Genomic DNA, 24,778 nt, shown 5'->3' with positions numbered 1-24,778 from the left:
TTGTTGGATACCTGAGTGTCCCATTGCCGTTGCCAATATTTCCGTATTTTATGCTGTAAAAATGGCTTAAGGTCTGTGTCGGGTACAGGTATATTAATGTTTGCATCACAAAAAGGTACGGATGTAGCCCTTTGGTCAGCAGCTACGTTGCCCTCTAGGCCTCTATGGCCAGGCACCCAACAAAGAACAATCATTTGGTTAGACATGTATGCTCAACATAGAAGGTTATACAGTTCATTAAGGATGGGGTTTTTGTGTTTTCGTAGACTTGATATGCAACTAACAACGCTTAATGAGTCTGTGAATATGACAGCCTTTATTATACCTGTTTGTTTTATATGTTTCACAGCAGAGAGGATCGCGTATGCCTCCGCTGTGAAAATGCTGGTGTTTGGATTTAATGCACCGGACGTTGAAAATGAAGGTCCGAGCGCTGCATAAGCTACACCATGAGTAGACTTTGAAGCGTCTGTATAAAACTCTGCGCAGGAGTACTTCGCCTGGAGTTCGAGGAAGTGTGAATGTATATGCACCTCAGGCGCATGTTTTGTTATTGCGACGAAAGACATATCACATTGGATAGACTGCCATTCCCAAAGTGGTGCAAGGTTAGTGGGAGTCATTAGGACTGTTTCTCGATGTTTAATACCAGTTTCGTGAGCCAGTTGTTCTAAGCGCACAGACAGAGGAGCTCGAACAGATGGGCGGTTGTGGTGAAGTCTTGCAGAAGACAAGTCAAGTACGGTTGAGTAACACGGATGTTCGTTATTCGATTTACATTTTAAAAAGTAGGAGAAGCTTAAATACGTTCTGCGCAGATGTAACGACCATTCGTTCGCCTCCACATACAGACTTTCCACAGGACTTGCCCTAAATGCGCCTGTTGCCAGCCGTATGCCTAGATTGTGGACTGGGTCGAGGATTCTGAGAGCACTATCCGATGCGGATTGGTACACCACAGCTCCATAGTCGAGGCGTGATCGTACAAGGCTCCTATATAGGCTAAGCAAACACCTCCTGTCACTGCCCCAGTTTGTTCGAGAAAGTAGCTTCAGCAGGTTCATTGTCTTCAGGCACTTCGCTTTGAGATATTTCAAATGTGGAATGAAATTAAGTTTTGTGTCCAAGATAATACCTAAAAATTTGTGTTCAAGGCTGACCGACAGTCGTTCTCCATTAAGGTCAATAGTCGGTCCTGGTGATATGCCTCTCTTGTTTGAGAAGAGAACACATGTGCTTTTTTGAGGGTTAAATTTAAAACCATTTTCTTCTGACCACTTTGAGAGTTTGTTTAGGCCGAGCTGTAGCTGTCTCTCGCAGATGCTAAGATTGCACGATCTAAAAGCTATCTGCACATCGTCCACATAAACCGAGTAAAAGAGTGTGCGAGGTATGATGGTATGTAAGGAGTTCATTTTCACAATAAAGAGTGTACAGCTCAGCACTCCACCCTGCGGTACACCTGTCTCCTGTACGAATGATCGTGACTGCACATTGCCAACTCTAACACGAAACGTTCTGTCAGACAGGTAGCTTTCAATAATGGTCAGCAGGTTGCCACGTATACCCACTCCAGAAAGATCCCGAAGGATCCCAAAGCGCCACGTAGTGTCATACGCCTTTTCCATATCAAGGAATACAGATACGACAAGCTGTTTGTGGATAAAGGCTTCACGGATGTACATTTCCATGCGGACAAGCTGGTCTGTCGTCGACCTACCTTCCCTGAAACCGCATTGGTATGGGTCTAATATTTTGTTGGTTTCAAGATAGTGGAGCAAGCGTTTATTCACCATCTTTTCAAAGAGTTTGCATAGGCAGCTTGTCAACGCTATCGGTCTATAACTATTTGCCAAAGAAGGGTCCTTACCCTGTTTCAAAATGGGAATTATAATGGCCTCTTTCCAAACAGAGGGAATCTGGCCGGAAGACCATATACCATTGTAAAGAAAAAGAAGGGTTTTTTGTGTTTCAGATGGCAAGTGCTTTAACATTTCATATATTATGCGGTCAGAGCCTGGGGCAGATTTGTTGGAGCCATTTAGTGCTGCTTGAAGCTCTGCTATGCCAAATGGTCTATTATACACCTCACATTTTGCAGTTTTTCGTACTAATGGCTGCCGTTCTATTCGTGCTTTATGTCTTTGAAATGTGTCCGAATAGTGCGACGAACTGGATATGTGTTCAAAGTGTGCGCCTAGAAAGTTCGCCTGGTCCTCCATACTATCTCCCTGTGTATTTACTAAGGGTAGCGAGTAAGGTTGCCGACCTTTTATTCTGTGCACTCTATTCCAGACCTTTGTCTCATCCGTGTAAGAGTTAATTCCTGATATATAATTTTGCCAACTCTCTCTTCTAGCATGTCGGCGCGTTCTCCTTCCCTGAGATTTGACATGCTTGAAATTAACAAGGTTTTCTGCAGTCGGAGAATCGCGGAGCAGCCCGTATGTCGCCCGTATGTTTGCGCTCTGAATGTGCATGGAGTAAGACTTGGGAATGGGGGAATGCTTGGAAATCCATTGTTTGCATGATATGTGCAGTATTGTTCGGGTTGAGTCAGATATATTATACGCCACGTACGTAAAAGCGAATTGCTTTTATTTCTAATGCCACCCATTCACCACTTTCTCACGTTTCGCATCTAGACGCATTATTCTTATAAGGTGTTAATACGAAAATGACACATGCTTGTAATTTACTTTTTCAGCTGACGTCGTCCGGTGGAGTTTCGTACGAGAACTCCTGCTGCTTATCTGGTTTCACAACGCTCGTTGAATGCATAAAAAGCCCGGAAGGGGCATTTACAAAGAGTAAAATAAACATTTCCTCGTTTCCCAAGGCGTCTTGCGTCTTCTTTACGAAATTTCACGTGACACATATTCGATGGAGGCTAGTAAAGTTGTTCGCAATCGTTTTTACTTATTGATAAAACGATTCCGCACCAAGACCACACGCGGTTGATCAGTATAAAGAAAAAAAAATGCCGCGTCAATTAGCGCAGCCGGCGTAATGCGTTCCAGCTAGCATTGAAAACGCGTGCGCCCAGAACCAAAAACGGAAGTGTGGTTTAGGTATTAATGTCGGCGGCTTGGTGCGCTGCAGTCAATTCGGTCGCTGGGCTCCATAGGAGTGTCCGGTGTTGTTGAATCCTTTCTCTACGCTCTGACAGACTCTGCCAGGTGACTACCACATCTAACCACGCCTTATCAAGAAGAATCTAAAGATAGGCCAAATTTTGTGTCTGTGAGAGAGAGATAAAGAGAGAGAGAGATTCGTTGACAGAGAAAAGTAAATCCTCCTTGTGGCACCGCAGGGACGCTTGGCGCGTTGAGTCGTGCGGATGGGCTCCGCATGGGTTCCCGAGTTTCTTGTTTTTTTTTTTTTCGAGCGACTAAGGTCCGGACCTGCTTCTGAAATAGGGTGGTTGCTTTGGCTAGTTGGTAATTCATGATCGAAAATAACGTACAGCGCGAAGGACAAGGACAGTCGTTAACAGCCTCAATAAATCGTGCCCACACCAGATGCAACATAGTCTTGCTGCTCAGGTTGATCGCCTTTCTTGGGCTGGTCACCATTTGGCCTTAATTTCAGCCATAGCGGAACAGCTTCTGAGGCGCACAAAACGTGATGATCTCGCTCAATCAGGGAACCAGCGGGCTGAAAGACGCAGGTTAGCAGTGCTGCCATATGTGCACGATGTATCCCATTGGCTAAAGATAATTGGGCAGCGTGCAGGAATCACAGTCGTGTTCTCAGCCCCGGAAAAAATTGGCAAGGCTCTGTAAGCGTGTATATGCGCCTAAATCGCATCAGAGTTGTCGTTCTGTCGGGTACAGAAAACGGTTTGTGACGTGTACAACGAATGTAGTCTACCTAATTCCCCTGTCTTGCGGCAGTAAATATGTAGGACAGACAGGCAGGTGCTTAAACGATCGACTAAGAGAGCATTGTAACAACGTCCGCAGCTCTGCACAAGGCCACTTGGGCACCCATTGCCGGGACTGCGGCTGCGTGCCATTCTTTGAAGATACTGAAGCTTTAGCGAGACACAGCTCACAGCTCACCCGGGAAATTGTGGAAGCTGATTTCATCAGAAAACTTCGTAGTATTTGCGTTAGTACGCCCTCAATCGCGCTGACCCCTGGTGAAGTCGCGTATCTAAACAGATAGAAATCGTAATGCTTAATTTTTTATTTCTTTAGGTGACCCTGTTCGTAGTTCAATGACTTGCTGTTAGAACACCCCATGTGACTGTCGTACATTTTCTGGGCATGCCTCTTCTGGTATATATACACACGATGTGGCAACGCAATAAAATATTGTTGGAAGTCAGCGCTGTGTATGTCGTCTATCGCTGTCCTTGTCCTTCGCGCTGTACGTTATTTTTGATGCTTCTGAAAGGTCACAGAGAGTGTCTGGAATCCTGCCGCTGTTTTTATAGGCCCGCATGACCCCTTTTTACCCCTTTAGGGAAACATTCGTTTGCCGGCAACACTAGTCGAGCTGGGCCTACTTTAGGCCTAGCACAATTAGGGGTGCCATCGGCGTCGCCCCCGGCCCCTCAAAGCCGTCACAGACGTTGCCGCCATCTGCCAGGAAGAACATGAAGACCGAAGATTGTGGATACAGGCTGAGATCAAAGCGCATGATCGAGCTCGCCCGAAGCATGGGGACACCAAGGCCCCACAGGATACAGGTATGACACCGACGTATGCCACCGGCAAGGCCGTCCAGGCCAATGGGGTGACCCCTTCGATAAGACGCCGCCCATATAAAAAGGAGCCGCTCTCTCGTCTGCCAGAGAGCTACTACAAGATCGTACACCGGCCGAGAGGCGGACTTCGGCTCCCAGACCACATGGACACTACACTACTGTACGCCCTGTGCCTGGACAACGAAGTGAACTTTGGGAAAATCAAACACGACCAAGTAAGGATCAGCCATTTTAACAGCTCCTTTGTGGTGAGCACTCCTTCGATGGAATGCGCTGGAAAATACGCAGAAGTACAACACATCAGAATCCTAGACCAAGTCTATTCAACGTGTGCCTACGTTGCAGGCACACGTTGTTCGCAGAGTCTACAAAGTCTTCTGCTCCGTTGCAGGATAACTCTTCAACATTCCTTTTGCGGTTCATGGTCAGCCAGATATCCAACCTGACATCCATGATTTTACAACGCCTGTGTTTGTGGTGTGCTGCAGTGGAACTATAGAGGTCTCTCCACCAAAGTGGGGGAGCTTAAATCGCGTCTACGTATGAACAAGCTGCAGGTGTGGGCCCTGTTACTACAGGAGACCAACGCCTTGCCTGCCATTCCGGGCTTCATTGGATACGTGTCTCCTTCGATGAGTGACCGTCGCGTGCACACAGCTGCCCCTCCAGGAAAGGTGGCAGTGTATGTTGATATGCACTATCCTCAGGTCTGCCTTTCTCTTGAAAACTGGTACAACTCATATCAGGAGGTAGTGGCAGTAGCTGTGAAGTTACCCAAGGCAACTGTTGTGGTAGTGTCATACTACGTAAGACCAGCCGGTGGCTCTTCTTCAAGGATTAATCTGGGCTGGCTATTGAATGTCCGTCGACAATACCCAGCGTGTCCTATTTTAGTTGGTGGTGATTTCAATGTTCCTCACCCAGATTGGGGGTACCCTACTTCTAGCCCCCGAGGTAGGCGCGTGCGGGACGTCTTCGCGGATGCGTTGCTTGTACTACTCAATCATTCCGATACAGCATCGCGGGCTGGGCTTCAAGCTCGACGTACAACATACGCGCCGGATCTTACGTAGTGTTCGGGTGCCGGCACTCCCACTTGGCACCTGGAGCGCGACTGCTGGGGCAGTGACCATCACCCTATCATCATAGGCCTTCATCCGCCGCAGGGTCGACGATTGCGCCGCAAGTGTACTGCGGTCAACTGGGACACCTTTCGCTCCGTTCTCCAAGATACGTCTGTGGACTCGTCACCACTACTTGTTGACCGCATACAAAGCGCGTTCAATGAAGCTACAACCATCAGCTGGGTAGACGTCGATCGACCGGCCCTCGATAGCGGCCTGCTCAACTTGTGGGCTGCTCGCAGACAAGCTGAGCTGGCAGCATCCCGTGACCCCACTTCTGCACAACCACGTACAAGACTGAGTTCTTTTACTGCTATGGCCCGAAGATATGAACGCGACCTCTCGCGATGGCAGTGGCATACGTGGTGTTAGCGGTTTTTATCCAAGACATCGAATTCTTCTCTCTGGCGAACGTTCCGTGCCATGGAACACGGTTGCCGCCGTCCAGACGAGGCGGCCACAGCCTGCTTCGCTGCTGGCGTGTCGCCGGATGATTTCGCCAGAGAAGCAGCCCGGAAGTTTTTCCCTCAGTACGACGTGTTGCCACAAACAGCCAATGGTGCTTCCTTGGCAGGCATTCCGGCACATATCGACAAGTTACCATCTTCAGCAGACTGCGAGGGGATTGCAAGCTCTTTCATCATGCCTGAGTTGCTTGCAGCGATAGATGGTACCAGTCTCAAGACAGCGCCCGGTTCAGACTCTATTACTTATGAGGCTTGCAAGAACCTGAGTTGCGCTGTACTACCTCAACTCCTCGACACCGTTAACAAGGTATGGCTAGATGGCGTTGTCCATCCAGGCTGGAAATCGGCTATTGTGATCCCGATTCCGAAACCAGGCAAGCCACTGATCAACCTTGGCAGCTTCCGACCCATTTCCCTAACATCAACGCTGTGCAAGCTTGCTGAGAAAATGCTAGCCACACGACTGTTGTGGTGGCTAGAGCACCATGGTTTCTACCACTCTGCTCAAATTGGCTTCCGTCCATCCATAGGTACTGAAGATGGGCTGGCTGTTTTGGCATCCTCAGTTTTATCGTCAACTCGTAGCCACAGTGTCCGTACTGTGCTCGCTATCGACGTCGAAAAGGCGCATGGTAACCTCAGTCATGCTGCCATCTTGGCTTCAATTGGCATGCTGCATATTTCCCCCTAGAGTACACAATTTTGTCGCATCTTTCCTTGAAGACCGACATTTTGCGATTCGCCTCAGTGGTGACGCCATCGGCTCATTTGTCCCCCTTCGCGGCATACCCCAGAGAACGGTATCGTCACCCACACTATTTAATATTGCTTTCATTCCGCTTGCATGGCGCTTACACGATGTAGCCGACAAAAAGTTCTTGTTGTGCGCTGATGACATCATGGTCTGGAGCACTCATCATGACCGGCAGACTCAAACCGCTGCCCTTCAATCAGCTTTAGATATGACGTTGACTTACGCTTCTTCGGTCGGCCTTAGGCTTTCCGTCAGAAAATCTGCTTACATGTCAGTGGCCAATCTCTGAGGCCGGTGTAAACTCTCTGCAACACCCATTCGTCTTCATCTATCCGGATCCCCACTTCAACAATGTTCAACTTTAAAAATTCTGGTTCCGACGGTCCACGAGTCGGCAACCGGAACTGCATGGCTCTCCAGCGCTAAAATGCAGGCGATTCAGACGTTGGGTCTGGTTAGGCGCATCGCTCCTAAAACGGGCGGCGCCCGATCATATGTTGCGCGACAGTTTGTGATGGCGGTAGTGCAACCACGCCCTGTTTATCAAGCCCAATTCCAGCATTTGACGAGGGCACAATGGGATCGCCTTAAGACTGTTCACCGTGAGGCAATGAGGGTCATCACTTGCCTTGCCCACATCACTCCGATCGTGCCTCTCCAAGAAAATGCACAGCTAAACACACTGGATGAGCTGGTGCAGCAGCGGCGTTATGCTCGCAGGCGTAAGGCCAGCCTATCACACGCAACGTGTGCTCTCAGAGCTTACGCTTTCTCGTACTCCCTTATACCACCACCATCGCCAGTTCTTCTTCCCTGGAGTTTTCTACAGCTGAGCGATAACAAGCTAACTGATATACGTCGCCCGACATCAACTCACGAGGCAGCGTCGCTTCGTCGTCGCATTATAGGTCAAGACGCCCGCCTGCCCGTTGGCTCCATCGTGCTTTACGTTGATGCAAGCATTCAGGACTGTGAAACAGCCACTGCAATTTATTGCTCTTGCGCACCTGCCCTTAATAAGACAACCCGGTTTGAAATCCAAGAATCCCTTCCTCCTTTTCTGCTGAGCTCCTTGCTTTTCGAGAAGCGTTGTGTTCTGTGGCCTCCTTTCCCATGGTCCCCACGGCCCCCAACGTCATTCGCACTGATGCCCTCCAGGCGACGCGGCTTCTGCGACGAGTCAGTAACAGCCCTGAAATATGACAACAGATCCATCTTCTGGCGGCATGCATCTCGCAGCCAATATCTATCGAGTGGATCCCACGCGACCTTCTAAGCTTCCAAAGCCGTGCGGATTCTGCGACCCGTCTAGTGACCTCTCCATCGTCGCTGCCTCAGCTTTTTCACAAAGATGATGCCACCCTCCTTTTCACAAGAAAGGAGAGCACCTCCGGCGTCGCACTCGTGCTCCCATACGTCCCTGTGCGGTAAACCTCCCCCGCGGTCTTACCCGTGCAGAGGAGGTTGCGCTTCGGAAGATGCGGGTCGGGGTTGCCCTCACTCCTGCCGTGACTTGGAAGTGGCCGCACTCGCCCTGGGTGTCCACTCTGCAGGTCGCGAAATGCTGAAGCTGACATCCACCACCTGTTTTGGGTTTGCCATGCACTGAAACCGACGAGGCCCCGGCACCTCGCAGCAGCGGGACTTTCGCCGCATAATCCGAGCCATTACACTGCTTGGACTCAGGGACCACATTATCGATCCGTCTTGGACTTCATTAGATAAAATAATCTTTTTTTCATTCATTTAATCATCCTTATTCACCCACATCCCATACCCCTATATGCCTTGAGCCATTTACCCTCGCATTAAAAAAAAATTAGAAACACAATGAAGTTAATCGTCAAACCCATCCACGCAATCAAAGCCTGTTCACCACGCGAGGCACGGAAACTAGAAAATGACGTGAAAGAATGGTGAGACAAAACATTTGCGATATAGACTGCCTGCGAAGTTTCAGTTGCATGGTGTAACACTAGGTGTAACTAACATAGCTTCGCAGTTCGACCATTATAAAAACAGTACTTTGTTTAAAAACGATAGAGTTTACAAAGCGGCTTGAAGTCAGAAGGAGGAAGTTTAGGCAAAAATATTTGTAAAAGCATCACTCCCATGCTGGCGGAAAAAATATCACGTTGTAGGTTCGTGCGCTCACAAGCAGGAGGCGGTAAGAGTACGGGATGTATCAGTATTCACATTGCTTCGTCTATTGAATCCTAGATGGCGGTGCGGGTTTCTACAGGACACGAGATGGAATGTGGAACGGAGCAGAAAAAGACTCGGGGCACCTAGCGAAAGAAAATTGGCTTAGTAACTTAAAAAATAAGGGCAGAAGTGCTTGATACCCTTAGGGTAGTCTCTGCTTGTCACATACGTTACTACCCTGTTATTAACTGCGCCTAATAAGGGCAAGGGTAGCAATAGTTACCAACTGCTTTTAGCAAGGGCAAGAGCAGTAACAGTTAATACCTTTGCCATAACTAACTGCAGTTACTAACAGGCAGTTACTACACGAAGCAGTTACTACACGAACGGTAGTAACAAGTACTCTTCCTTTTTCCGAAAAGTGTACTCGAATGCGGCTAATTCATGCGCATTAATGACACATGACACGACATCCGTCAACTTCTTTGCAGTATTGTTCATTTGCCGTTACGGAACAATCACTGCGCAGGTTACGAAGTCTACAGGCGCACCTGAACGCTTCCTTCTTTCCTTTCTTTCGGGCAGTTTTCGGCACGAGTTGTCCTCCGTGGGCTTAGAATCCAGGAAGTGAAAGGAGAAGGCCTAAGATGAAGACTCCGAACGGTCGCAATCGCACTGTTGAGCGCTTATAACAGGCCCGTCCCACGGGGAGGCAAGACGCATGCTATCGCGTAGTTTACAATAAGACGAATACACACCCAAGCAAGCTGATCGCGCGCGATGTCTTTTCTATTTAATACCATTATCCTAGGGTGGCATTTCTGAGGCGCTGCAACAAGCTTTTGCGGTGAATAAACTCCACAGAGACACAGGCTTCTTGTGTCTCCATGAAGGTCGATCGCACAGCAAACAGCTCAGCAGATGCGACAAGGACACGTCTAAATACACAGCATGCGAAGACGGGCCCGAAGCGCAGCCATGTTCACCCGTCTGCAGCAGTCATCGCAGTCCTCGCCAGAAGGCAGCAGCTGGTGTCGAGAGTAGCGGGCGACTGACAATCGCGTTATGAGGTTATAAAAATCCGGTCTATGTGCCCCTGTAATCGGAAATACGCGGAGAAGGTGTTCCGTGAAATAGAGAGGGAGAAGACCAAATGAAAGGCAGGAAGGTCAAGTGCGACCGAGCCCAGTTGGCTACCCTGCAGTAGAGGAAGGAGAAAGGGGAGGAAGAATCGAGAGAAGGTGAGAAAGTCCAGTGTTGATATCGCCCACATAGCATAAACTATCTGTCCTGTACCACTGGCAGTTGCTCAGCTGGCTTGCCTTCAGGAATGGCGGTCTGTTTTTGGAGGAGCGAACTTGAATACAAATATATTCAACTCAGCTTAAATTGAATTTGGTTCCTTAGACTCGGCATTCTAAAATGACTTGCTCTGTTAAGAACGAGAATAAAGGGGATAGCCAAGGGGCCAGGTTTTTATTCATCATATCATGAGAAACCAACAAAGATACCAAGGAAAAAATTGCGGAAATTACTTGTACTTGCTAACTCAATTAAAGAAATCATAAATTAATGGCAATGAAAGTGCATGAAAAAACAACTTGCCGCAGGTGGGCAACGGTCCCACGCTATCGCATTACGCGTGCGATGCTCTGCTCTGTTAAGGGTCTTTGATCAAAGCGCCCTATCGCGATTGCGAGCGATCGTCTGCGAAAATTGTGGCCAGGACAGTCACAGAGGATGCGCTAAAGCGACTCCTCGCTACCACAGTCTTCAGACGAGATGCCATCGGCGCAACTAATTTCGAAAGCAAAAGACTTCGTAAACGCCATCATCATCATCATCATCATCATCATCATCATCATCATCAGCTTGGTTACGCCCACTAAAGGGCAAAGGCCTCTCCTATACTTCAACAACCCAAGTGGCGTAAACGCCACTTCTAGCCATATTCGACAAAGCAGGGTAGCATGGCACCAGCCGACTGCAGCCAGGATGCGAGGCGGAGAGAAGAGTCTAGGTGGTGAAGCCGGTTGCCTTGTAGTAAACTTGGCGTGTTCCAGATGGGGAACGTGAAATATCGTGCGGCCATTTCAACTTTTCTGGCGGTGTCTGTCCTTTATAAAGGTATCGACTCCTCTTTGACGCCTTGAAGAGCCGACCGAGCAGCGTTATCGGCTTCTTCGCTAGTAGTTCCCGCGGACCACGCCGCAGGGCCGATAGCCAATAAAGCGAACGGAGAGTTAGGTATCGCAGTAGTGATGAATGCACTCCTCTGACTAATAGTGCAGCAGTTATGAAATTCACCGTAAGAGGCCTTACATGCTTAGAAGGCAGGTCATTAATACTATAATTAAAATCATTGGAGCGTGCCTTTCAGAAAACTTGCAACAAAGTGCAGACTGCGCAATTGTACGCTTTCTTGAAGAATAAGCAAGACATAAGTCGTTGGAAAAGCAGCGAAGGAGCGACGTAGCAACCGCACAACGATGAGACTATGCATTGTACCAGTTTGTTTTTTTTTCTTTCACTTAAACTGATTAAAGTGATTATTTTTGGACAAGTAGATGTTTGCGTTAGATCTTGTAAATTATCACGGGCCAATAGCTTACCCGTTGAAAAATTAGTGAGCCATTACGATGCTCCACGATGTACTGATGAATAAATTTCTAACATACACTACACTTTACTAATCGCTAGCTGACGTAAACCTTAGTATGTGATGGGTGCGAAGAGAAGGAAAGTGGTGTCGTTGAATGTAGGGAACTAGGTATTACGAGGGAATTTCAAGACTTGTAGGCATAAGGTGGTGTCACCTGAGGCAGGAGTGGAGGGATTGGAGATCGACGGCAAATGCCCCTTCTTACCCGGGACAAAATATGATGACGACGATGATGATGCTAATTAACTACGTCATATGCCATCCTATATTCTAAACATATCGATGATGCGACACTGTTTGTGTTACACTACGACAAAGCGCAACAATTCCGAATTTGTCGCTACGATTGAATTGAAATAAATTTATTTTATTACGGAACCATGTTCCCCCAGTTAACACTCCACGTGTATGGGCAAGCCAATTGGGTCCAGCGGTGAATGTTGGGCAAGGTCTATTACGAAGATACAGCGTTTAAGAATTATGTGTGCTTCAATTAGTCCCATTAAGAGGGAATTGTCTTTATTGCGTGTTTTCGGAATTCACATTTACCCGCACCTGTCTGTCTCACTCGCCGCAGCCACTTCGTATTTCACGCACGTCACAATTATTAATCCGTTCTTCAAGACAAGCGGCCTTTGATATTCAGTACTTGATTGTATCGTTGGGCTGCTTCGCTGTCAGTAAGGTCAGGCACATGAATGGGGCATAAACATTCTGCTTGACAGTGGTTGAAGCACGGTGTGGCTTCTATTCTTGATTGTACTGGTTTCACATTGCTCATGAAGCCCGTTCTGAGACGAAATATGAAAGTCGTTGTCGGTTGAAATCGACGGTGCCATGAACCTGAGTCATGAGTCATTGAAAAGGCTCTGGTGAGATGCGTCATGACTTTGGCCTCGTGACGTTAAATATTGCCTCTTTCGAATGCAGAATACCCGGGCTAGGCTGAGCATCACAGACTCATGACATGTATATAGCCTTACGGCAGAACCTTTCTTTAAACAACAGATTACAGGCGAAGGAGCGCATCCGAAAAATTCGACGTCAGTTGCACTGCAGTCGCTATCTGTATCGCGTGCTCATTGCTCCCGCTCAACTAAAGCAAGCATCTTGCTCGCTAAACATACCTCTTGAGCCGTCTTCCTAAAGCTAATCTCGCAAAGCGAAATGGCACCACTTCTTCCATATTTCCCCATTCCAGCCAAAATGCTGGAATTTCAGAAGAGAACAATTTCATTTAATGGCCTACACATCCTTTACACGGTGAGTACACTATGTACTCAACAGGAAATAATAACTAAACCAGCAATCAGTAGTATCTAGAAGACGGTAAGTAAGCTGCAATCACTAAAATAAACATCTATTCGTGAACGTGTGCCTTTACATCAGGTGCAGAGCAACTTCTCTCTAATGGGATTCACATTCTAAAAGCGAGAATTTTCTCTTGTCGTTATCATTCAAAACAGGCAAACTCCAGCCGCAACTACCTACTTCAAGAAAGAAAAAACACAAGAAAGACAAAGTAACCATGCGGCACGTTGCATTTTGTTGCACGTTAAACAAGAATATCTGCGTAACGTCACACCCCTCCAGGTGTTACCCATTTTTCCTCATATAATAATCCCATCTTCTTTTTCATGCCTTTCGTTTTGTCCCTGCTCTTCTTTCTGTCTTTACTTCCCCTTTCCCTTGCCATAGTACAGGGTAGCAAACTGGAGGCTTTAACTCTGGTTAACGTCCCTGGCTTTCTCTCATTTGTATATTTTGCACTCTCTCCCATTTCCTTATATAGGGCTAGGATCCATTCCGCTTTTTTCACTCGTTCTGGCATGCTCAAATCTGCTAAATGGTCACTTCTTCGAAAAGTGAAGTGCAAGCAAACGTTCTTGATAAAAAGAGGGCTCTTGATTCATTTTAAAAGCTGAATTGTTATGAGCTCAAGATTAGCTGCCAACGTCCATTTGCCCCCGGCTACATGACCGTAATATTAAATATGTTAATAGGCCTGTGTCAGTTAATTAGGCAGTTAATTCATGCTCCGTAAGAAGTATTATTGTGCCCACGTATTCCATTTCTTGCCTAGTACATACAGTAGAAGCCGAACCCCGCTCCCCTTTCCCCCGACAGACAGACATACGCACACACACACACATTACATATAAATATATATATATATATATAGTGGGGGAAAGGGGTGGGTGGTTCGGCTGTTGCTGTGTTGTACTACACAAGAAATATATACATATATTGTTGCCACTCGGGGAAGCGTTACCGCTGGGATCCTCCACGCCATAGGGATGAGTACGTCCGGCAGTATGCGTGAAGGAAAACGGGTTTGATTTTACGTTATTTGCATATTCACACAAGTGGTCACGTTCTAGGCAGGCCACACATGTCTGCAGACGTCAGGAGACATCAGCACCTCTCAGTGCATCAGTGGTCCGCTTTTAAATTTTTCTTCTTCCAAAGTACCCTACGCAAGAGATTTCGACGACCTTGTTGCAGCGGTCATGAAGAGCGGTCGTGAAGAGCGGTCGTGAAGTTCGCAGGTCTCCGCATCTGATATACAACATTTGGAGCAAGGACGAGGCAATCTGGAAACAGATTTCGTTCGCGCTCCTTTCGCAAAACTGTTCACGCTTCCTCAAGGAAAGTCGTCGACTGGGTTCCTCGCTCTCCGTGATGGTCACCTGGTCATGGTCAGCAGATTACTCTTCGCGCTCGCTACCACTTTCACGGAGGGCGGCGGATGCTGTCACTTCCAAGTAATCCGCTTGTTTGTCTGTTACGGTAGGTGTCCTAGTCCTAGTCTTATCTTTGCTCTGCATTTTCAAACATGAAGTTTAGGGTCTCAGTGACGCGTTGCATGTTTACGTCCTTAAAAGGGTCCTGACCTACGCCACAGGCTTGGCGAGAGAAACTGTCCACACGTAGCACAAGCTGTTGTCAACATCTTACTCAACTTCTTCGGTCGTGCACGGCATCTGGAGCTCGCAAGCCCAGCTCGAAGCTACCTTTTCCTCAAGCGCTCCGTTTCCAACAGAAGCCTCTGTCTCACTCTTTTCTGGACGGTTTATTTCGCTGCTGCGAATTGGCCACGCAGCTGCTGCTGGCCAATAGCTGACATCAATAAAGAAGGTTGTTTGGATCGGTGCGCTTCTCCGCACTGGTACTGTATGTATTTATTGAAGCACTTTATTAAACAGGTTGACGGAAGTAAGTAATAAATCTGCTTTCAAATATCGACAATAATTTTGTAAGTCCTGACGATTCTGACTGTCGTCTGCTCCCGCTCGGCCGCGGCCGCCCGCGCAGGAATGGAACTTTGCCCAACGTGCTTATCGGTGTTGTAGCCGTCGGGTTTCGCCAATTTCAAGTAGTTTTCTACATTCAACTAGCCTCGAACCAAGCAAAACGTAACATCAGACCACACGCACGCTTTACAGCCCGCACCCTCTCCTGGCCGCTCCAAGTTCGGCGCCTTGGCATACTTCGGTTCATACTGCGCTGTGGACAGCACTTCACAATGCGCAAAAGGGAAGTGGTTACTATGCGTCGGCCAACCTGATGCTGAGACGGTCCTGTCCGCACCACGTACAACCAGTAAAACAGGAGCATACAAGCGCGAGCGAGCACTCAAGCCCCGTCAAGCACGAAGCAAGCGCTGTGCGTACGCGCGGCAGTTGTATGCAGCTGCTGTCTATTACGTAGCATAGTTACGGCAGCCACCGCGAGGTGCCGCGACGAGTCCGCTGGCTGAACGTACGGCGGCTCGTTGAGGACAGCCGCGTTTGGCGCGTCGTAAGCGCTAAAATTGGAAATAGTGGCGTCTACGCGAACGTCCAAAATCAAACTTCAACTGGCGTGCGATGGTAGCGTTCAGTTTTCGGATCGTTGTGGCCGCGCCTCCTCCACCGTAGCTTTTGCAGAGCAAGCCGTTTAAGACGGAGCGGAAACAAGCGATCCGGGTGTTCGATTGCCCATAACTTCTGCTCAAGGCAGTGAATTACTTTTTGCGCCAAAGAATTTCTGAAGTACTCTATTTTAACCTAAACGCATACCTCGACTTAGATAAAGTGGTTAGGCCACTTTTGGAATTAAGACTAGTCTTTTCTATATAAATAATATGCGTACTTTCGGCTGGTCATATGCACAGACAGCCGCTTTTATGGTGTTTTTTGCAGGTACCTTGCTGTTCCTCAGTTATTTTGGCTTACTTGCCATCTGTCAGCTATCGCTCGATCAGCTACCGAAGATAGATACCCATATAGTTGATCAATTACGGTTCGTCTCTTCTGCGACTGAAAGCAAACATAATAGGCGTCCGTTTCTAGGTCAACCAGAAATGCCTGACAAAATTGTAATTTTGAGAGCAGCCTTAGTGCACTTCTGTAGGCTTCGCGGTGCTGATTACGTGGTAGAAACTCACGTAAAATCTTTTCCAAGAGTACGTCGTTCGCTGTAGTGTCGCCTGGCCTCTATTTCGGTGCCGTGCGCTATTGAACCCTTTAGATAATGAGCGATGAATACACTATAAAATGTTTACCACCTTGAACTCACCCCATTCCGAAACACGTGAGCATAACGTCGACCCTTTTTGAAGCGAAAAGCCTCACTACGCCAGTCAACACCGCGCTTAGCGCGAGCCGGCGTATGTCGGCATTGGCTCCGTAAGGATGTTCGGAGTCGGAATTGGCTTCGGAGTCGGCGCTGGTGGCCACTGCCGCGCGCTATGAGTCATCGTTTGACGTTCGCCGCAAGCGCGTGTTTATCGCGGAGGCTGGCTATATAATCGGTTGCCAGAGAATAGGCGTGCGCATTCAACGTGGAGGGAGAAGATACTACCGATACAGAAGCGCTGTGTTTATGGCTCTACAGAAATCGCAAGACAATGCGCCCAACAATGATGAATAAAGAAGTTTAATAATCCTGCATAACTTATGGTACATATCATTAATAAGCAATTTGCCTAGCTACACAAGGCTAACGTATAGCATAACCATAAGCTAACCAAAGCATATTCATAAGTTAAACCGTAAGCATAACCATAGGCTAAATCATAAAGCTTAACCATAACCTTAACCGTAAACATATTCGTAACTTAAGCCATAAGCATATCCAGAACTTAAACCGTAAGCATATCCATAGGCTAAATCAAAGCATAACCATAAGCTAAGCCATATGCATAACTATAGGCTCAAGCATCGAGATATCCAGGCTTAACCTTAGCTAAGCCCCAGCCAATTTTTTTTTTTTTTTGGTGACCTGGATCCATCACTCACAACTTGTTCGCCAGATTGCAAAGTAGCTTACTCGACGCACGTCCTGTCTCTTCGAGGAGTGAAGTACAGCTGACAGTAGACCAGAGTGGACCACCGTCATTTGGACAATATGTGAACTCGCCCCTGGCCACTTTGCCTCTACCACGTGACCGGCTTCACACACTTCACAGACATACAGTTTTTACAGCATAAGCTGTTGTTGCCTCATTCCAATAGCGGCTTCCGCTGGCGAAGTTGTCCACCACCGGTGTCCGTAGCAGCTATCGCCTTGAACGGGACAAAAAAAAAAATATCCAATACTCGCGGGGAACGAGTCCGGGGACGCTTCGTCAGAGTCAGCTACTCTACAACTGATCCACACCAGTGCTTGCTAGCATGCAGCGGAAAAGCGCTTTATAAAAACGTCCTAGCGCGCGTGGAGACGCGCGATGTGACATGCGCGCCGCGTAGCCTCGATACGTGCATATTTAGCATTGCTGGTGCTTTTTATTAGACCAGTTAGAACGCCAGGTAGCAGATACAAGAGGAGGAGGAGACAAAGGAGAGGAAAGACAGGGAGGTTAGCCAGTGTAGGTACCGGCTGGCTACCCTGTGCTGGGGAAAGGGGTAAAGGGAATAAAAGGAGAAAGAAGAAGAAGAGGAAAAAAAATAAAAAAAAAAAAAATAAAATTGACGCAGTAACGCGAAACTACGCGCTACAACGTTCAGAGGCGGTCGCACAATTCACATGCCCTTAAAAACTTCAACAAAGCCCTTAAGGCCTTGAGTGCCGAAGCCCGTCTGGACCAGTGTCCTAGAGCTTTTTCCTCAGTAAAGGGGCGATTGTCCAGTTTTGCGAGAGGGGTCACGAGCACTTTTCTTCGCACTGCGTAACGGGGACAGTCACAAAGGAGGTGTTCAATCGTCTCCTCGCAGCCGCAGGTGTCACAAGTAGGGCTGTCGGCCATTCCAATGCGGAAGGAATAGGAGTTTGTGAATGCCACGCCGAGCCACAGGCGGCACAAAAGTGTTGCTTCCGCTCGTGGCAACCCTGGTGGTAGGCGGAGTTGCAGACGTGGATCCAATTTGTGGAGACGTGCGTTCGTGAATTCACTGGTGTTCCACAGATTCTGTGTAAGCTCGCGGGCGAGGGAGCGAAGACTTGTGGCTGCATCTGTTCTTGACAGCGGTATGGGTGTAATCTGGGCACCATCATGAGCCGACCGGGCAGCGTCATCCGCACTGTCATTTCCTGAAATTCCACAGTGACCCGGTATCCACTGGTAGATGATGTTGTGTCCCTTGTTGATTGCGTGATGGTGGAGTAGTCGGATGTCTGCGACTAGTTGCTCATTTGGTCCATGGTTGAAAGGGGACATCAGACATCAGTCACATAAGATGGACCATGAATGTGATGATTTGTGAACAATAAACTCCAGAGCAGCACGGATAGCTGCGAGTTCTGCAGCTATCCAAAGGTACAAAGCAGATACAAAGGTAGCCATACAAGGCATTGAAAGAAGATTTGAGGAATAAAATTAGTTTAAGGAGTTTTATACAAGAAATCCAGAAAAAAATACATATATTGTGTACCTTATTAAACAAAGCTGGCTAGGTGACAGTGTCAGCGCTGAGTTTCAAATGGGATGCCAATAAATCATCATCGTCATCAACATCGTATCGTGCCGGATAGTTTATATACACGTGCGCCTTTTACATTGCAGTTGGATATTATTAAGCCAGGTAGCGCGCCATGTAGCAGTTGCATGGGTGGCGGTACAAGGTAGATGGGCAAGTCTTGAGGAAGCAAAATAACGCCATGGACATGTATAAATATTTATGTAAGGAAAACATCTATGACATACCTGATTAATTAAAGTAGGCTATAGGTAAATGTTTGCCACCGCCTCGTTTCGAAAGGAATGCCATTAAATCATCAACATCATCGTTAACGTCGTATCGTTCCATTCAACACGCGATGTGACATTCGCATGTTGTGCATTAGTGCACTACACTAATGCACATAAGTGCATTAGTGTGCATTATGTAGTGCGTGTAGTGCGTGTTGTGTAGTGCATTACTCTATTGTACTTTGCATTGCATCTCCGTTATAACCCACCATGTTTCGCACCATGTAGCAGTTGCATATTGCACTTGCATGCTGCATGTAGCTATACCTAGTTAACTCAAGTAGGCTAGGCGGCAATTAGTAACGACCCCTTTTAGAAGGAGATGCTAATGACCCTTAATTATCATCGTTATAATCAACAAGAACATACTGTGCCACGGGTCATGGAATGTGGCATGTGCGTCACGTGGTCTGAATACCTGTGTTTACTCTTCCGAACACGTTATGCCGCCTCCTCGAATGGTACGAACCGCTGCCTGATAAGTGATTCGTAGAGCTACACTTCCGGCTGCAACAAGGCAACATCGGGCTCGGCAAACCACTGTGCAGAGAGCACGACAAGCCGCAGCCCAAGCCGCAACTCGCCGTCGATGCCGGGCGGACAGGTTAGATTGTTCTCGTGAAAACGACGCCAAGAGTCTTCGCCGCGAAGACCCTGTAGTGCGTGGTGCCGAAAATGGAGCTCCTGTGAAGCCGCTCCTCCAGCATGCGCTGTAACTGTGTTTGGTGTACCGCGCAGGCCTATGACTTTTTTTCCACTTCGACACTCTTAATGCTCACGCAATAAGCAAAAAAGTGGAAGGACACTGTGAAGAATACAGTACGAATATAAAGTTGTGCGCGTTCAGAGAGCAGTGCACGGTCCAAGACTGACCACACTCCCATCGGGTCATCACTATACCCCCAAAATTGAAAGACAGGGAAAAATGTAGACTCAGTGAAAGCTTTTATTTCGGAGCCGCGTGTCTTGCAAACACGTCAATTCCTTCGAATATTGAACAAATTTCTTCACAATATCCTGCATTGGCTTTGTTTTTTGTTTGTTTTGTAAAGTGGAAATGGCCAAGGGCAATATACAAAGGGTCTCCGTAACCCCATTTTCCAAATAATCTGCCACAAATATTCCGTACTGAACTACAGCCACGCTTTCCGTCAACATTTTCATCGGTTTGCTTTCGGATTTCAATGGAGAAAACATGTACATACTTTCTTTCAAGTGCAGGCTTACACAGCTATATTAGCGTGGTCATTCGGCGTTCCTATTTCATAGCACCAGCGTTATTTGATTGTTGTTACTATCGATCCAAAGCTTGCCTGACAAACATCATTGTCGAGTTGTAAAATTTCACACGACTTCCCTAATACTACTAGATCCTAAAGCAGCAGTCCGTGCCTATAGAAACTAGGAATGACCAATAAACAAGTTATCAATATGTTGAATTCGGAATCTCTCTGATTTACGTTCGAGCACTTACAATTTCGCCTCCCATTACAGATGGGGAGGAGACAGACCATCCCCGAAAGCAACGTGAAAGGGTTTGATGGTTTCTGCTTTCGCACATTTGCAATCACTCGAACTATAGAGAAGAGGTGAGTAAAGGCGCTGCTTTCGTCTCATTCATTGACACAGATGTCTCAAATTGCCTATCAACGAATACTCCGGCTTTGGCTAGCTGATCGCTAGCACTTAGTGGCCGCTCAGATGTGACCTGTCTCAGTGTGTTTTGCTTAAGGGTTTGTGCATTGGGAGCAGATAGGGAGTGTGCGAGCAGTTTCTTGAGACCGAATCGAATACGAATCGAATAGTGCGAAAACAGAAACGAATAGAATACCGAGTGCTTTTCGAATAGTTTTCTGCTAAACGAATAGCCGTTCTCATCAAGTGTGTTCACATCCTAGTACGCTCACATTAACTACTTTCTATTAATATTCTGCAGGTTAATAAGTGTTGTTCATCAAGAGAGGGAAAACAAGCCAGGGAGGTCGACCAGAATCCAGGGTTTAAAGTTGTTCAGAGAGCGGAGGTGCTGGATGCCGTAGCAAGCACTGATACACATGTGCTCGTGTCTCTTTGCATTCGTTGACTATGAGACCCCTGCCCATGCGTTTTTGTCCTGCCTTGTAACCCTTAAGTGAACGTAAAAAATATTCTCTTTCTGGATAGTTTCTTCAAACCTGCGGGAGTCGCATGTCAGGCTACTGGCCACTTCAATACGGTAGCAGTAGTTTATAAAGCACAAATGCTTAATAAGGAACAAACAACACGTTTATTCGCAGCATCAGGGTTCTTGGGCCAGTTCGAATGATCGCTGTTAGGCCGCAAAACTCTGGTAGCCTGCGCGCATGTACCATGTTACACTATGTGTCTTCTACTAATCCTATGTGTCTAGCATAACCAACGGACAGAACACTACTGCACAGTTGGAGACTTCAAGAACTATTAAAGAATTTATTATAGATGAATAGCGACTATTCTGTAGAAGTACTGAATCTAGAAGTGACAATTTGATTTGTTATTAAAAAAGTTTGAATATCTATGAAGTTTTTTTTATTTCCTCTTTAACGAACACATGAAAATCAGAAAAGAAGACAACATTACTCTGCCTGGCCGTCGGTCTAGTAGGACAAACCACGATAAGTGCTTCCGGCCATTTATTACGCATTGCAATACGTTTAAGATTTCCTACTTCCCTCGCGCTGTGAACGCTTGGAATGCGCTACCAAGCGAAGCTGTAAATAGTCCAAATTTAGATAAGTTTTGTTCTCTATGGAGCAGGTAATGGACCCTGTGTAACTACTTTGCCTGTTGTAAAACGGCAGAAAGTATCTTGTAGTGTGGGATTCTTTTCGTCTGTGCATTTTTTCATGCATAGCATACGATATTTGAAGCTAGATTTTCTGTTCTCGTGTACGCGTAGCATAACCATGTAGGTAATATAATATTGATGCACTTGTTGTTGAAAAGTGTTCTGATCTACCTCATGTTTTCCTGTTGTCTTTTTGGGAACTTGTTGAATCTAATTACATGCCTATGATGATGTAAGCCCGCTTCCTATATGGGTCTGCAGAAGACCTATAGTATTGATAGATAGATAAAATTAAAAATTTGCACCACCCTACAAACGACACAACGATCTGCATAATGCAGATTTAATGCCCCCTGATGATGCCTATCTGAAGGGAAGCTTTCATTAAGTGGTTAGTCAAATCTTATGAAACACATAAAGACCCATGCGACCCAGGCTACACGTATTACACTGTTCGCAGGATCAGCTAGCTTTAGTTTGCAGAACACCACTGAGCAAACGGGCCAAACGCAGGGGCACAAGCCACAGGAAGCTCCTCTTTAATATGAAATTATGCGCTAAGAAAATTAGTTAAGAAAATAAATTATGGGGTTATAAGAGCCAAAATCACGAACTTATTATGACGCACGCCGTATTGGAAGACTGAGAAAATTAGGGCCCCCTGGGTTTCCTTAACGTGCACCTTTATGTAAGTACAGGGATGTTTTCGCATTTCGCCCCGATCAAAATGCGGCAGCCGTGACACGGACTTGACCCCGCGACCTCGTGCTTAGTAGCCCAACGCCATAACCAGTAAACAACCACCACGGGCTTCTTGCAGTTAAGAATTTCGGAATTTGATGTTTTCTTTTGAGTTTCATGGCGTTGTTAGAACAGATACTGGTAGGGGCGAGTATTGTGAATGGTTACATACAAGCCAATTGAATATGGAGTGTACGTGCCATTTTAAAGACAGTTTTAGTTTCTTCTTCCCACTTTTCCGTATCTCGTATGTTTCTAGCCTACTTCTTGGGCTTATCACGGAGATTATGCAACCTAGTAATGTCCACCGATCCCGAAAATACATCTGGCTGTAGTACCGATGTCCCACGTGGTATCAGTCCCAGTGGTACTATGCGGTGTCTGTAGTACGAGTGGGTACAAGTGTACTGGTGCCGGACTTTTCTACGTTTTCAGCAAAAACTGAATTCCAGGAAAAAAATAGGTGTAGAAAATGTAGCGAGCTGGAAACTGTTGAATATGTTGTTTTATAAAGCCACCATTCTAAAGCGAACATTCCGTATTCCGTAATCGTGAAATAAAGGTTTATTGATTTATTTCTGTATGTTTAACTAATTCCTAATCACAAAAAAAAAACAGCAGAGGCTGCCTCACTTTGTCGACAGTAACGGGTTCTCATTGAATCAATATAGCAACTCAACGCATTGCCATCGTCGAAATCGGTTATGCATGAGGCAATGGTACTGGGCAGCGGGACTGTGCTGTCGCGCTTGCCTAATAATACCCAGTGCCATCTAGCGCTGCCACCACAAAGCCTGAGTCTGCCGTCCAAAATTTATCGCGTGCCGTGTGTGCAAACGCTGAGCAACGCGTGACTGCAACCGGGCTCCTCTCTCGCGCTTCTTCTTTCCGGACACGCGGCGCGATGTAGTGGCACTGGCGATAGCTGTGAGCGTGGCCTCTGAGACTAGGAGCGTGGCGCACCGCGGTGCTTGCGAACACCAAGAATCGTCCCATCGCTTGCCGCACGCTAAGTGCCACGTACTCAGAGACGCAAGTTCGCGAATGGCACATTGACGAGCGGTACACACCAAGTGCGTTCATGGTGCAGCTCGATAAAGCAATAGCGTGAAAGCTTTCTTTGAAAATACCAAATTCGCAGTACATATGTGTGTAGCGCAGCCCACTCATGCATCGGGTTGCAGTGGTTCAGGATCTCTTGTGCAGTGGGTTTGATTCCACTCGGCATAGGAGAAATTTAAGGGATGTTTTTCATCTTTTCAGGGTGGCGTATACGCAGTTATCCAAGTCCCAATCAACTAAGTCTATTGAAGAGCGGCGCACATCTAGTATTACATACCCAGTGACCCAAGTTGGCTTCAAAAAGGCTCATAGAAGGTCAGCACAGAGCGAATGGCACATGACCAGTGCTCCAAGCCAGAGTCAGAGTATCTTCGAACACTGGTGCAAGTCCAGTTACACATCGTGCAATGTAACCCATGTTGGCAAGAAATATATTCGTTGAAAAATTGCACTTACGCACACATCGCCGCATACTCACCAACTCAAGTTTCTGAAATAGAAGAATAGCGTTTGCTTGCCCATAGCCAAAATAAAGATTGAAGGGCCGTCTGGACTACTGCCGACTGAAGCAGCAGTATCGCCAAATCTGCCGAAGCACTATCCCTACTTATTTTCAAATCACTCGGAAATGGTGTTAAAGAAAAAGGGCCTGAGTTTTAAAAACCATACGGTCCAAGCTGTTACGCGTCACAAGAGTCAAGAAACCGGGGCGGAGATAAGTCACGGCAACGAAGCCAAAAACTATCCTCGTGAAAAACACACTCAGGAAGCACAGCACATTGCTAGCGAAATCCGTGAAAAAAGCGCTAGCGAGGAGGAATCCGGGTCAGTGAGACAATGGCAGGAAGGGCTAGCAGACGTTTCTACTGAAGGACGTTTCTTGCGGAGACGAGACCATTTTAAACAGCCCCAAAAGGTTCAAGGAGGCGCTGAAAAACTCTCTCGTACCACCGCACTTGAGCGACTTTCAGGAACCGTGAAAAGGACAGTAGAATACCAGGGCTGTCCAGCAGGACAGGAACCGTACTCTAGGGAACTCCGGAGGTGCATGAGGCGACCGCCTAGCATGACAAAAATTGGTTAAACAGCACAAGATCAAGCAAGCCAATTATTCCGCTCAGCGAAGAATAGA

The 24,778-nt window shown here is 47.1% G+C and overlaps 1 protein-coding gene across 3 annotated transcripts in view; it reads left to right on the top strand.

Annotated features, from left to right (window-relative positions):
- The first annotated feature begins 12,667 nt into the window (after positions 1-12,667).
- Positions 12,668-24,778, top strand: part of LOC129385538 (uncharacterized) — a 139,981-nt gene continuing 127,870 nt past the window's right edge. For 2 of the 3 annotated variants that reach the window (XM_072289332.1, XM_072289329.1), the window contains exon 1: positions 12,668-13,129. In XM_072289332.1, coding sequence (XP_072145433.1) covers positions 13,034-13,129 — 96 coding nt within the window. In that variant the 5' untranslated portion in view covers positions 12,668-13,033. Of the gene's footprint in view, positions 13,130-20,531; positions 20,627-24,778 lie in introns of all 3 variants that reach the window. The other variant, XM_072289331.1, reaches the window with a different exon arrangement.

Source organism: Dermacentor andersoni, chromosome 7 (assembly GCF_023375885.2).
Source record: "Dermacentor andersoni chromosome 7, qqDerAnde1_hic_scaffold, whole genome shotgun sequence".
NCBI classification, from domain to species: Eukaryota; Metazoa; Arthropoda; class Arachnida; order Ixodida; family Ixodidae; genus Dermacentor; species Dermacentor andersoni.
This window is presented reverse-complemented; position numbering and strand designations above follow the sequence as displayed.